We start from the raw sequence: 14576 nt of genomic DNA, 5'->3' as shown, positions 1-14576 counted from the left end.
AGTACCAGAGTAACCGTTATACTCGTAGCTCAGTGGGTTGCTGAAGCTGAAGTGGCAGTGGGCAAGGTAGATAATTCGAAAAATCGAAAGTGCTGGAATGGCGACCTCGCGCCAGAAAGTGCTGGAATGGCGACCTCGCACCAGAAAGTGCTGGAATGGCGACCTCGCACCAGAAAGTGCTGGAATGGCGACCTCGCACCAGAAAGTGCTCGAATGGCGACCTCGCACCAGAAAGTGCTGGAATGGCGACCTCGCACCAGAAAGTGCTGGAATGGCGACCTCGCACCAGAAAGTGCTGGAATGGCGACCTCGCACCAGAAAGTGCTGGAATGGCGACCTCGCACCAGAAAGTGCTGGAATGGCGACCTCGCACCAGAAAGTGCTGGAATGGCGACCTCGCACCAGAAAGACCCCCACTAGGTGGACGGACGACATCAGGCGAGTCGCAGGGAGTCGCCGGATTCAGGCGGAGCAAGACCGTGGCGAGTCCCTATAATACGAGTCCTAAGTCCAGCAGTGGACGTCTATCGGTTGACGATGATGATAAAACCGATATGCACGCAAGCTCTATCTTTGTACCTAAAGTCAAGAGACAGACACACTTTCGCATTTATAATATTAGTATGGATATTGTATACTGTTTCTTATTAGATATTCTGGTCAGCGCCGGACGCGCAGGCCTCTTCGCAACGCATTCGAATGGCATATCGATTGTGTAACGACAGACGAGTGCCCCGAGAACAATGCCTGCCACTGATCAGTTACACGCATAATTATTTGCGTGATTTGGCACAGGTGTCATCGCAGTCATTCACAATGTTGAAGATGGAATTCGGAATACTTCGGTAATGCCTGAGCGTGAAAATTATGCCTAAGTAAACAAGAAAAATAAGAAAAGTTGAATGTTGTTTTCTTCAGCTGTGTTCTGCTCGGTCGAACTAATTAATGTTGACGAGAATAGATTGTTCTCTAGAAGAAAGAGCAAATAGGTACTTACTTATTGCAATAAAAAAATATTTAATATATATATATTTTTTTTTTTTTTAAATTTCCACACAAACAGAAAAAACACAATATTGGTTTCTTCGTATAGGTGCGTTAAGGACATGAATTAAAAATTCAAACAGTTAATAAAATGCAAGAACACCTGTTTAAAACTAGTTGTCCCGCCCAAGCTTCACTGAAGTGGAATTTTTGAAAATCCGTGAAGAGGTGCAATCTTCAAAAATCCTAAAAAAAAATTTACCCAAAAGCCTAAATGCCAATTTTCTTAGATATAACTAGAAAAATAACGGACCTTCATACAAACTTTCATCCCCTATTCAACTTAGTAAGCGCCCAAGTTATAAAAGGAACATACTTACTTTCAAAATTACAAGTTTCTTACCCCTTAGGCTGTTGATAAATCTTCTTTTATACAGAATAGATAGATGTAGATTATAGATACTACCTACTTGCTCTTAAATAATAGCGCCTTTCTTTCGGTTTTGATCTATTAGAAGCAAAAAATAATAATATGCTACGTGCCCAGTGACAACAACAAATCGAAGGCTGCCTGATTTCTTGCGAAAAATTTGCGACCACTCGTGCATGAAATGTACCAAAGAGTCCATGAATATTTTTTTCACGTAATTTCAATGTAATTCATGGTAAGTAGATGTAGAAGAAAAAGTTCAGTGTTGTAATTTGTAACTAGTAAAAATTATTATTATTTATTGGCTGCAATTAACTGAAGTAACAAAATCAAATCCTCGGCCCTAGTATCATTAAAACTTAAGTAAAATAGATGAAGTTTATTAATCATTATTATAATTTTAGTACTCACATTATTTTTATACGCTTAGTAAAATTACGTTTAGTAATCACAAACATATGGATTTATTATTTATTCACACACCTTGAGAACATGGAAAACACTCTCAGGTATGCAGGTTTCCTCACGATATTTATTTAATTAAAACGCACATAACTCCGAAAAGTTAGAGGGCGTGCCCAGAATCGAACCCCCGACCTCCGATTAGGAGGCGTACGTCCTATCAAAGCTTTTTAATATAAATATATAAAAGGAAAAGGTGTCTGAATGGATGATCTATCAACGCACAGTTCAAACTACTGGACGGATCGAGCTGAAATTTGGCATGCAGATAGCTATTACGACATAGACATCCGCTAAGAAAGGATTTTTGAAAATTCAACTCCTAAAGGGAGTTAATAAGGGGTTGACATTTATGTAGTCCACGCAGACGAAGTCGCGAGCATAACCTAGTATTAATTATAAACTTAAGAGATCTAAAATGTGATAATTAATTCACACCAATCTAAGGTCTACTTGAGGAAAATACTCATCAAGTAAAATCGTGATCAAATATCAAGAAAATGCAATAACTAAGGGAAGAATATCAGGTAGACGTATCAATAACAAACCACTAACAAATCAGTTTAGTAGATAAGTAGTATAATCATGTTGACATTGTGGAAGGCTGCTGTAACAATAGGTTGACGGTCACACAGTGCTGTGTCACTGCAACCTTGGTCACCCCGTTCGGAAACCTTATAATTTGCAACCACTGCGCGGCTCGAGACTCGAAAATTGCTGCGGACAAGGCCTTCGTTTGCAATCAGCGACGGGGACAAAAAATATCGTCGATGTTATTAAATTAGCGGAAAATAATTTCATTTTTTAAAGTTCCGTACCTGAAGGGTGCCAACGGGACCACATGGTGCGTTTTCAGTGACGCGGAGCTAGGTGGAGTGGAGCGGGGCGGACCGTGAATTGATCAATCAACAGGTTCCACTCACAGTAGAGATTTCGAACACTGTGATAACCCAACTCACGGTCCGCTCCGCTCCACTCCGTCCAGCTCCGCGTCAGTGGAAACGCATCCTATTACTTAGCCTCCGCTGTCCGTCCTCCGTTCGTCCGTCTGTTTGTCAGCGGACTATAATATCTCGTGAACCGTAATAGGTAGAGAGTTGTCACAGTGTGTATTTATATTGCCGCTATAACAGCAAATGATTAAAATTTCAAAAATTCTTGTACGATGGTACGGCACCGTACGGAACCCTTCATGTGCGAGTCCCACTCGCATTTGACTGGTTTGTATTATATTCATCATCCCGAGTTGAATACGTCCCTACTTATTACTCTGGAAAATAGTTTTTTTTTTTTTTTTTTTTTTTACTCATCTTATCATAGTCATCTCTTGATTAAATTTGTAATTTAGTTCTTAATTGTTAATTAATGTTAATTGCATTTATTAATAAGCTCAAGGTACTCCCTCCTAGACATGCAATGATTGTGCTGTAGAAATATTATCATCATCAACCGATAGACGTCCACTGCTGGACAAAAACCTACTTCCACGCGGACGAAATCGCGGGCATCAGCTAGTGTAAAATAAATTCTCTACAAAAACTAATCCAAGAGTTCTGCCAAGGGATACAAAACTATCTCATGCCAGGGATCCGTAGCCGGGAGCTCCCGATTAATCACATCACACACCTTTGCGCCAGCGAGCAAAACCATGAAAGAATCATGAGTCATAATTTCAAGTCGTTGTGGTGACTATAGTGACGCTGACGTCATCAGCGGTAGGGTTCGGCACCCTTGTCACACTTGTGATTACATTTCCGACTCGCTCGAGGATCGATACAATCACCCTTCCCTGCTACGGACGAACCAACTGACAACTTTTTGCTCCCTTGCCTTGCGATAAAATGGATACAAGAACATTTGCATCAATTTTGTTATGCCAATATTCTCCGATTCTACATGGTTTTCCATTATCATTTCTTCTGAAGACCTAAACTTTCAGTTTTTTAGGGTTCCGTACCTCAAAAGGAAAAACGGAACCCTTATAGGATCACTTTGTTGTTTGTCTGTCTGTCTGTCCGTCCGTCCGTCCGTCCGTCCGTCCGTCCGTCCGTCCGTCCGTCCGTCCGTCCGTCCGTCTGTCTGTCTGTCTGTCTGTCTGTCTGTCTGTCTGTCTGTCTGTCAGGTAGATCTTATAGCTGACATTTGGGGAAAATCTGAAAACCGTGAGTTTTAGGGTTAGATCACACAAAAAAATGAAATTGTGGTCATGAACTAATAATTAGTATTTTGAACTTTCGAAGTGATATCAAGTGGGGTATCATATGAAAGGTCTTCACCTGTACATTTTAAAACAGATTTTTATTTATTTTTATGCATCATAGTTTTTGAATTATCGTGCAAAATGTCGAAAAAATACGACTGTAGTACGGAACCCTCATTGCGCGAGCCTGACTCGCACTTGGCTGATTTTTATTTTTAAATCTATAGGCTGCAATTAGACCAGCTGACTTAATGATGCAGCCTAAGATGGAGCACACTTGCCTAGAAGATGCCTATTCAGTATTCACTCTTGACTTGAGTTGTCGTTATTCGGCACTAATATTTGCCTGATTTATAAAATAACTAGCTCATTCCCGCGACTCCATACGCATAGACCACACAAATTTCCAACCCCTGTTTTACCCCTTTAGGGTTTGAATTTTCAAAAATACTTTCTTAGCGGATGTCTACGACATAATAGCGATCTGCATGCCAAACAGCCCGATCCGTTCGGTAGTTTGAGCTGTGTGTTAATAGATCTGTCAGTCAGTCAGTCACTCAGTCATCTTTTCGTTTTATATATAGATTATTCGAACATGATACTATCAGACGGTATGGTATAGCATAACACAACAGTACCTGTTCAATGAAATCCAAGACAGCTACATTACACGTTGGATAATAATTTCCTTTATTAATAGTTGTTCAGTAGCCTTGGTTGCAACTGTCAGGCTATTCATTATTATTGGCATAGGACACTCGCCATTGTGGGCTGATTGCAGGGTGTGGACTGTGGACTGTGGACTGTGGACTAGAGGACCGCTCGTCACAATAATGGCGATTTCATTCCAAACATTATCTGCTAAGTATAGTACGTGATCCATAATGATATAGAGCATTATTTGCTTTGCACACAACCACCGTTTTTCTCCTAAAATTAATTTTATACAAAGTCCCGCAAATTGCTATTGCGCTGGAACCATGTCTCATTAACGATGACGTTATGACGAAATGACGTCAGCCGAAATAAAAATATATCATCAGCTCGAAACTTCGCTAAAATGGTGGTCACGCACATTAGCAATTTGCGTGACTTATACTAGGTAATAGGTATTCTTTATTTTGCCGAGCTTGATCTATCGGCATCATCAATAACCCATCGTCGCCGGGTCACTTAGCACGGGTCTCTTCTCCGAATGAAGTGCTTAACCACTACGCTAGCCAATTGCAGATTTGAGAAGAGAAAATTATGGAAACCTCTCCGGCGTGCAGGTTTACTCACGAAGTTTTTCTTGACGGTTGCCCAATGCCTATTCACTCTTGATTTAAAGGTAACTATAGGAAAACTGATGCTGAAAGATCTTTCCCAGCGGTTCTAACGTAATATGAAGATTGGTAAATTTGTTCGGGTGGATTGGAAAAACTCGCTTTGGGCGATAACAGGTAACGAAGGTGTAAAAATCTTACGCCAAAGTATATACCTACATATTATAAAGTCAATTTTTTTATATTTTCTTCAAAATATGTAGTACTAGAAGATACCCGCGACTTCGTACGCGTGGATTTAAGTTTTTCAAAATTCCTATGGGAACTTCTAAAATTTCCGGGATAAAAAGTAGCCTATGTCCTTCCCCGGGTTGCAAGCTACCTCTGTTGAGCGGTTGAGCGGTGGAGCCGTGAAAAGCTAGCAGACAGACAGACAGACAGACAGACACCCTTTCGCATTTATAATATTAGTATGGATTAGAAATCACGTCATGCATTGTCAGACACTGGCAACTCTCTGCCAGACACCCTTAAACTTTAACAACAGACGGCTGTCTGAAATCGCATTCCTCATATTTTTTTTATAAATTACTAGCTTATGCTCGCGACTCCGTCCGCGTGGACTACACAAATTTCAAACCCCTATTTCACCCCCTTAAGGGTTGAGTTTTCAAAAATCCTTTCTTAGCTCTTCTCTTAGTCATAATAGCTACCTGCATGCAAAATTTCAGCCCTATCCGTCCAGTAGTTTGAGCTGTTGCGTCGATAGATCAGTCAGTCAGTTAGATACAATCTTCCGCAGTAGTCGCAGTAAGCTGATACCTCCGTTTACGCTGATTGTCCACTTCAGTCTAATTAGCCTCAGCGGCGGCGCTCAGAGAAAATTATAAGAGTCATTTAATTTAATTCCCGCGCAAAACGAATGCTCACAGCCACGTCCGCCATGATGAGGCCTTAATCATCACCTTCGTGTAATTGCATAAGTGTATTGTCAACTACATGCGCTCACTCCAAGGAACCACTGTTATCGTTTTGTCATTCTGTCGATGTCACGATAATAAACCTTCTACCTACCAGCGGCGAAGAGTCAATATAACACGATTCCTATCGGCTTCCCCTTTAAGAATTGGCATAATATAGCGTAAGTAGGTACTATTCACATAAATTCGGTAATACGTTCGTAAATACAAAGGTTCAATCATCACAAATGCTAATTTTTTTTTGTTATTACTAATTTAAGTTAAAAGCATATCAGCTAATGTAGGTAAGTAACATACACCTACAGTCCTACACCATACAAGCCGTAAAATATCGGATTCCCTAGTTAGATTTTTGCTTAGTATTTATCTCTTTCATTTCCCTAGCGAAAGCGAAAGGAGCGAACTAGGTCTGTCTCGCTCTACGTTTGGAGCCCACCAATTTAATCTGGCCCAGTAGCGAATACGAATTTGGAACTCTGACAGGTCAGACAAATTTGACGTAGTTAAGCCGCTAGAATCCGAGTTACCGTATTATACCTCCAAATTAAAAATTATATTAATAGTATTATTTTAACAGGTACATGCTACTATTTTGAGTATTTTGTATTTTGAAGGGTGATTTGATATTGATTTTGATTGTTTATTATTTGTTTTTGTGAAGCGTCCATGCACGTTACGTAACGATAGTAATTTTTCTAAATCGAGTTTTGAAAACAAAAAGCGTCTTTAATCGATGGGGAACACAGCTGATATTCTTTTAGGTAATTAGGTAGGTAGGTACCTTTCCGGCTTCCCTTTTTCAGATTTTCACCCTTCGCCACTGCTACCTACTCTAATTTCCTAAACTTGATAAGAACATGTTCCTTACAATCCCTCATTCAATACCTATAAGAATACCTTTAATCAACTACATGATGCCTGCCAGCCTCCCTCTCCGCTCCCTGCGACTCGCTTCTCCATCCACCAAGTGGGGGGTCATTTAACGCTGCGCTTTCCTGTGCGAGGTCGCCATTCCAGCACCTATGCTTTTTCAATCAATCAATCAGACTGTTTGCGTCCAATTTTGGGAATAGGCCTTCCCAAGAGCGCGCCATCACACACGTTCCTTCGCCTTCCTCATCCACCCACTTCCCACTACCTTCTTTTAAGGTCATGCGACTTGTCCGTGTGAAGTTAGGTTGTTAAAAATCGCGTGGGTACTCTTTGATTTTCCGGGATAAAAAGTAGCTTATGGACTTTCCAGTATTTGACCCATCTGAGCCAGACTCTATCCCTGCAAAAAACCACGTCAATCCGTTGCTCCATTGTGGCGTGATTGAATAACAATCCAACAAACAAACAATTTTCGCATTTATAATACCTACTAGTATGGAGACACTATAGGTACTATGTCTTATTACAGTAAGTACTAGTCAATCAGTAATAGTAAATAATTTTTTCGCAAAAACGTAGAAGCCTGTCGAGTGTCGTAGAGTCGTAGACAATACAATAATTATAACTAACTAACACAAGGGCTGTGGGAATCATTCCATTATGTCTGCGCTCGCGCAATGGTATTTCACTTCTGACACGTCATGACAGAAAAAGTGTATGAATGATGAAAGTGAATAAGTAGCTATAGATACATTGAAAGACGATTGAAGTTTATAAGAAAGATGAGTATGATGAAAACATTAAACGAAATTAGGTACCTAAACCATTGGTCTAGGGTGCCTATGTAGAATATAAGACTGACATATCAATGGGCAGCATAAAACGCAGGGTCTAAAAACATTGACTTATTATAGTAGTATATCATATCACTGTCTAAAAACTTAAGATTTGGTTTAGACCTATACTAAACTATACAGAAGGACTAAAGAAGGACTCAAAAATTCTATCAGAAAGAAGCCTTAAGACGGTTAGCTAATCTGAACCAAGAATGTCCAGTACCCGGCAGGAAATGTTGTACATCGACCTTTAGAAAGAGATAGCGGTTTCGTAGAGCGTTGTCTCTGTCGTTGAGACCGACAAAACGACACATAGATATGAGTGTCAGAGACAACGCTCTACGAAGCCAAAATCTCTTTCTAAAGGTCGATGAACAATATTTTCTGCAGGCTACCGTATGGAGCGTGAAAGCAAAAGTGCTAGAGTTAATGCAGCGCAACAAGAAATGTGGTGTAACACCAATCAGCGGCAATCAATTAACTCTAGCTATAATTAAACAAATGACAATGATGGAGTTGACTCACTCGTAAACTATTGTGCTCACTAATTGAATGAGTGTACACAACTTCTGGAAGTTTACGTCTTCTCTTTGCAAGTTTATCTGTTTATTTAGGATATATTTCGGAGAGTGTGCTCAGGAACTTTTCGATCTTGTCCCCCCTTCACCATTTTACTACTGAACCGCAAGACGTCGGGCGAGTTTCCATCCTTATGTCATCGACATTCCATCTACACGCACGAAACGTTTTGCGTCATCATTCCTCATACGCATGGCTAAGGTTTGGAATACTCTTCCACGATATGTTTCCTAACAATTACGACCCGGGTATCTTTAAAACAAGAGTGAAGTGGCATCTTCTAGGTAAACGCGTTCCATCTTAGGCCACATCATCACTTTCCATCAGGTGTGATTGTGGTCAAGCGTTTGCCTATAATGAATTTAAAAAAAATTAGGTATGTTTTAAAAATAGCAATTAAGTAGGTTTGAAATAAGCAGAGACTGGGTAAACCGAGAAAGTTTTAAGAAGAATAAGAAAGCCTTTTAAGCATATTCAGAAACTACTGCTTCAATAAATGATTGTAAAAAAGCAAAATCTCAACATTCCGTGCAAAAGAATTTGCTGTGCAGAATTCTTGTGCCTACTGTTTATACTTTGTAGTCTATCGGTGTCACAGCATTAGTTTGAATCTGACCTTGGAGACAATTGTGTTAATTCGTATCTTTAATCCCGCCGTCCTCGTTCCTACTGCGCACCAATTACATCCTCCACTTACCTATTGTATATTCTGTGACTTTACGTTGGGGTATATTGTATCATTCTTCCGAGTCGCTAGCATATGGAACGCCCTTCAGGCATCAGTTTTCCCCTCCAATTTTAATATGGGGACCTTCAAGTCAAGAGTGAATAGGCATCTTCTAAGCAAGCGGGCTCCATCTTAGGCTGCATCATCACTTGCCACCAGGTCTGATTGCAGCCAAGCGCTAGTCTATAAATAAATAAAAATTAGGTTCCTGGTTATTTACTTACTGTCTTCCAGGTTTAGCAGGGCAGCAGCCTTCCTCGCGTCGGCGGTGGAGACGTCATGCTCCACGTAGTACTCCTCGTACTGCACCACCACGTCCGGCTCGCTCCAGCGCTCAGAGTCATTGGCGCGACTCACATTGCTCGGCCCGATGCCTACTGACCTCGTACCAGAGATGGGACGTACCTGAAAATGTTTTGGAATTATGAAGCACATCTTTCAAACCTCTGCCACTCCATTGCCTGTGTGGAAGTGCACAATCATTTTTCTAAGGGACTGTCATCATCACTATCCTCATGAACCCATCGTCAGCTCACTCACTCACACCCATAGAACGTATTTTCGGTTTGACATTTTGATGCAATACGCTAGAGAATTGAAAGTTGAAACCCGCGTCGTTTCTGCCAATTCGAAATAAGAAAATGTCCAAAAACAAGACTCTTCAAGGAATCAAAAGTAGCAGAAGCGTATACATGAAACAATCCAAACCCCTGAAAATAGCAAGTTTTTCTGCTCTCCTATAAAGTTGCTAATTTCATCTTTCGTAAGTATTAGGATTTAAGCGATGTTTTTTTTTTATTTAGACCAATTTTTTAAAATCTAAGTATATGTACCTACATATGTAAAAGGAAAAGCTGACTTACTGACTGACTGACTGATCTATCGACGCACAGCTCAAACTAGGAAAGATCGGACTGATTTTTTTCAACTCGATCTTGAAATTCGTAAAGGCCACGCGGACGAAGCCGCGGACGAAGCCGCGGACATAAGCTAGTATTACAATAAAACTTAGAGCTAGCCTTATCTAATGGTGCTAAGAATACTGGCTGCATCTCCGCGCTGGACAGCCAGGCTGATCCGTTGCGCAAAGAATGAGCGAGCCAGCCTTTCTGTCACCAGATGAGGCTCTGAATCGCGGTAAAATGTACGATGAAAAGAGTCTGCACATACCAGAACCTCAGGCACTCTGAAGATGACGTCCGCGCTCGCCGGTGGCAGCAGCGCAAGCGCGAGCGCGCGCACCAGCCACGCGAGCAGCGCGCGCCGCATCCCATCGCACTCCGCCGCCCACACCGCCCCGGGCACGCTGCAAATAGGAACACTTATATACACTATAGTCACACCCAAACCAAGGCACGGTCTGCACCTACGTAGGCGAAATCCCACGGACACGTATAGTCCGCGACAGTCGAAGTGGCAATCGGGGTATGAGACGGGGGAACGCTCCGCACACCCGCAAGTCACACGCGCTCGCCCGCACTGGCTTAGCGCGGGGGCTGTGCGGATATGCGGGGCGTTCCTTCCTCGATTGCCATCTCAACCTGCCGCGTATTATAATCCGAATCTCGTTTGTAATCCGAAACGCTTTTCCTGCATCAGTTTTCCCCGCCACTATTAATATAGGTCCTTTATAACCTTTAAGTCAAGAGTGAATACGCATCTTCTGTGCATCATCACTTGCTAGCAAATCTGATTGACCCCAAGCGCGGGTCTATAAATAAAAAAAGGCTCTCCATCCTGACTCCATAGTCCATATGCACTATGACTACCAATACACACTATTCGTACCAGTGATTACATAATATGGATAAGACTTGGTCATTGGTCGCTAACTATGGGCTTCATAAGAAAGCTCAGAGTCACTCAGCGGACGATGGAGAGAGCTATGTGCGGAGTTTCTCTACGTGATCAAATCAGAAATGAGGAGATCGGTTGGAGAACCAGAGTAACCAACATAGCTCAACGGTTTGCGAATCTGAAGTGGTTTATTCAAGAAGCAGGAATACTTTACTGGCTAAAACAGGACAGGATGGAATGTGAAGTTAAGAAACTCCGAAAATTATCTCAGACATGTTGTTTTATTCTGATGTTTTCCTATTCTCAAAAGGGATAAAGCGTTGACGAATTTTGTTTTACAGAAAACTCATAGGTGCTTGTATCCAAGGTACCTATTAATTATCTGGCAATTTAATTAATTTTTATGTAATGAGCAACTAATTTTATGAATTAAGCAATTGTATCTATTAATTTAGCTGTAGATTATATTTATTAAATAGTGGTTAATGTTAAAAGTTTGTAATGTAGGTAGCTTATTGTTAACACAATCGGAGACTTACGTAATGCTGTATATGCCTATAATTGATGATTGTAGTAGGACTGGAATTGTTTGTGACATGTTTTTAATATTTGTGAATGTTGTTACAATTTATCGTTGGCATATCTAATAAAAAAAAAAAAAAAAACTAGCCCTATATTTTTGGTGGCGCGCTCTTGGTAAGACCTATGTCCAGCAGTGAACGCAAACAGGCTGATGGATTGGATTGGATAGCCATATAATACACCCACTTACTTGTAGAGTTACAAAACCATTCAAGACATCTTTCACAATTACGACCACAAAGAGTAGTAATGTAATCCTCAATGACATACGTTCGGCTAAACATAATCTTACTTTACAATCATTCCCACATATCCGATTTCCGAGCACACTTTGAAACTGATTCCTGAAACCTAACCTACCACCGTTCTCGATCAATTGATTCTTTACGATTCTTTACGAGCTCAAACTACTGGACTAATCAGGCTGAAATTTGACATGCAGATAACTATTATGATCACGCACAACAGACGGACACGTTTAAGTGCGGAAACCAGCCCAGAGTGAACTATTATGATGTAGACATCCGCTGAGAAAGGATTTTTGAAAATTAAACCTATTAGGGGGTAAAATATGGGTTTGAAATTTGTGTAGTCCACGTGGACGAAGTCGCGAGAATAAGCTAATCATTAAATAACTAAGTAGATACCTAAGTATTTATGAGCTTAAGAAAACTGGGACAACCCTCCACCTCTCATGGCCCCACCACAACCTCTCGGTTATATGGGCCGAAACGCGGGAGGGCGCTCGTTCGGTACCTACATACTTGCTCTTGGCGTTATCCCGGGGCGTCTTCTTGACTCCCTACAAATTATTTTGTCTCTTCCTTGTCTCTTTTAAGAAAAGACAGAGTATTTTGCAATCCAAGACAGACGTATTGGAAATCATAATTCAGTTGCGTGTCAATAACTTCACCTCCGGCTGCCGCCAGTTGGCGCTGGACGCGGCGTGGTGGTGAATACAAACGACCTTTGATCGCATACAGAACCATCGCGAGATTCCTAAGTAGGCTTTGCGGATTCCGCACGATGATTTAGTGTAATGGACTGTGATAACAATGGGGCAGGAATTGCAAAAGAAACGTGCCAGAGGTACCTAATGACGAATCAACGGCTCGATTACCGTAAAATGACATCTATAGGGTACTATAGGCCCTCAGTGCCTATGCACCACGGAGTACAAATATCTATCCACGGTAGGAAGTCCAGTGGGGTGAACTCAATGTCTAACACTGAATGATATCCACGATTCTCATTTGACATTTATTTTTAATCCACTGAAGGTTTTCTATAAATTTTAATATCACTCAGTGAAGCAGCAATGTAGAAAAAGTAATCTAAATATATAAAAGGAAAAGGTGACTGACTGACTGACTGACTGACTGATCTATCAACGCACAGCTCAAACTATTGGACGAATCGGGCTGAAATTTGGAATGCAGATAGCTATTATGACATAGGCATCTGCCAAGAAAGGGTTTTTGGAAATTCAACCCCTAAAGGGGTGAAATAGGGGTTTGAAATTTGTGTAGTCTACGCGGACGAAGTCGCGAGCATAAGTTAGTGTCAAATAAGCTCAGTGTCTATCATTCATCAACACTGAGTTACCAAATCCACAGAATATTCACCCCGCCGCGCCGCTTGCCGCGCCGCCCGCCGCGCCGCTTGCCGCGCCGCCCGCCGCGCCGCTTGCCGCGCCGCCCGCCGCGCAGCCCGCCGCGCCGCGGCCGCTACGCCGCGCTGGAGCATTTTACTAGCCCATTACCCTAACTAACGCCAACTATACGTAGATCGGTAGATACCCTATCTAAGCTAAGCTGATTCATAAATTCATGTAATCTACCGCCCGCGACAGCTTGATCTAGCAGTTGTTGGATTAATAACTTTTTAATTATAGGTACCTAAATTACACCTTTCTCTTTTCATAAGGAAAAGATCAGCTTCTTGCATTAGAATTGTTTCAAAACAAAGCAAACCCTAAACTTAGATTAGTAAGGTTCGGAGACTGCCTGACTCCTGAGCGTAGCAAAGGTCAATCCTTAAAGACCGTAAAATTCAAATAGCATCACGAGTGGCAGTAGCTAATTACAACGCAAGTCACGGACCCTTAGTACACGGTAGGGCGATGTGTCAGTGGGTGCCGAGACCGAAAGGGCCGAGCGTGACATGGGGTGGTACCGTTACATACACGTGCTGGCATTAGAGGGACAACTGGGCACTCAGTACGGCTAGCTAGGCACAACTTGATACTAGAGCTAGAGAAGCTTTTAAGGTCAATTGGCATCTTCGCGTTATTTCGTACTTCGTACCTAGGTAGGTACCTAATAAATAGAAAAGGTGTGTATAAAAGTGTGAATGGTTAAGTGTGCTAACAATAAAATCATGACTAGGTATCAATGAGAGATATTGGTCTGAGAACTATCTGGTATTAAAGTAGGTATTTTTAGACAACTTTTATTACAAAATTCTTAGTAGCAATAACTCATAGATACGCTTTTTAGTTTCAAAGAAATAATGTTCTTTTTGACGAGGTGTTAACTGCCGTTTCAAGTAGGTATACTACCTACCACTCCACTTACCACTACCAATATAAATGCAAGTGTGTTTGTTTGTCCTTCAATCACGTCGCAATGAGGCAACGGATCGAAGAGGTTTTTTTGCGTGGCTAAAGTTAAAGATCTGTAATCTCGTGCATCTCTACATACCGACACCTCCTACGTATAATATCGTAACTGCATTTTATCAACTTTACAGTAGAGCTTTTTAAAGTTTTGCAAGCAGATTAATGGTGCTCATGAGGTCAAATACTGTCGTATAGGAACCAAATTTCGCATACAGCTACATTTTTATGAGTGGAACATTAC

The 14576-nt window shown here is 41.4% G+C and overlaps 1 protein-coding gene across 3 annotated transcripts in view; it reads right to left on the bottom strand.

Annotated features, from left to right (window-relative positions):
- LOC117990391 (uncharacterized) overlaps window positions 1-14576 on the bottom strand; it is a 37595-nt gene that overhangs the window by 2676 nt on the left and 20343 nt on the right. For 2 of the 3 annotated variants that reach the window (XR_011237822.1, XM_034977825.2), the window contains exons 2-3: window positions 10507-10642; window positions 9561-9741 (exon numbers count right to left, since the gene is read on the bottom strand). Coding sequence is in view for 2 of the 3 variants with exons in the window: in XM_034977825.2 (XP_034833716.1) it covers window positions 9561-9741; window positions 10507-10605 (280 nt within the window). In the remaining variant the exon portion in view is untranslated. The remainder of the gene's footprint in view (window positions 1-9560; window positions 9742-10506; window positions 10643-14576) is intronic. The other variant, XM_069504702.1, reaches the window with a different exon arrangement.

Source organism: Maniola hyperantus, chromosome 18, assembly GCF_902806685.2.
Source record: "Maniola hyperantus chromosome 18, iAphHyp1.2, whole genome shotgun sequence".
Taxonomy (NCBI): domain Eukaryota; kingdom Metazoa; phylum Arthropoda; class Insecta; order Lepidoptera; family Nymphalidae; genus Maniola; species Maniola hyperantus.
The sequence above is the reverse complement of the archived record's forward strand: the minus strand, read 5'-3'. Positions and strand labels throughout refer to the sequence as shown.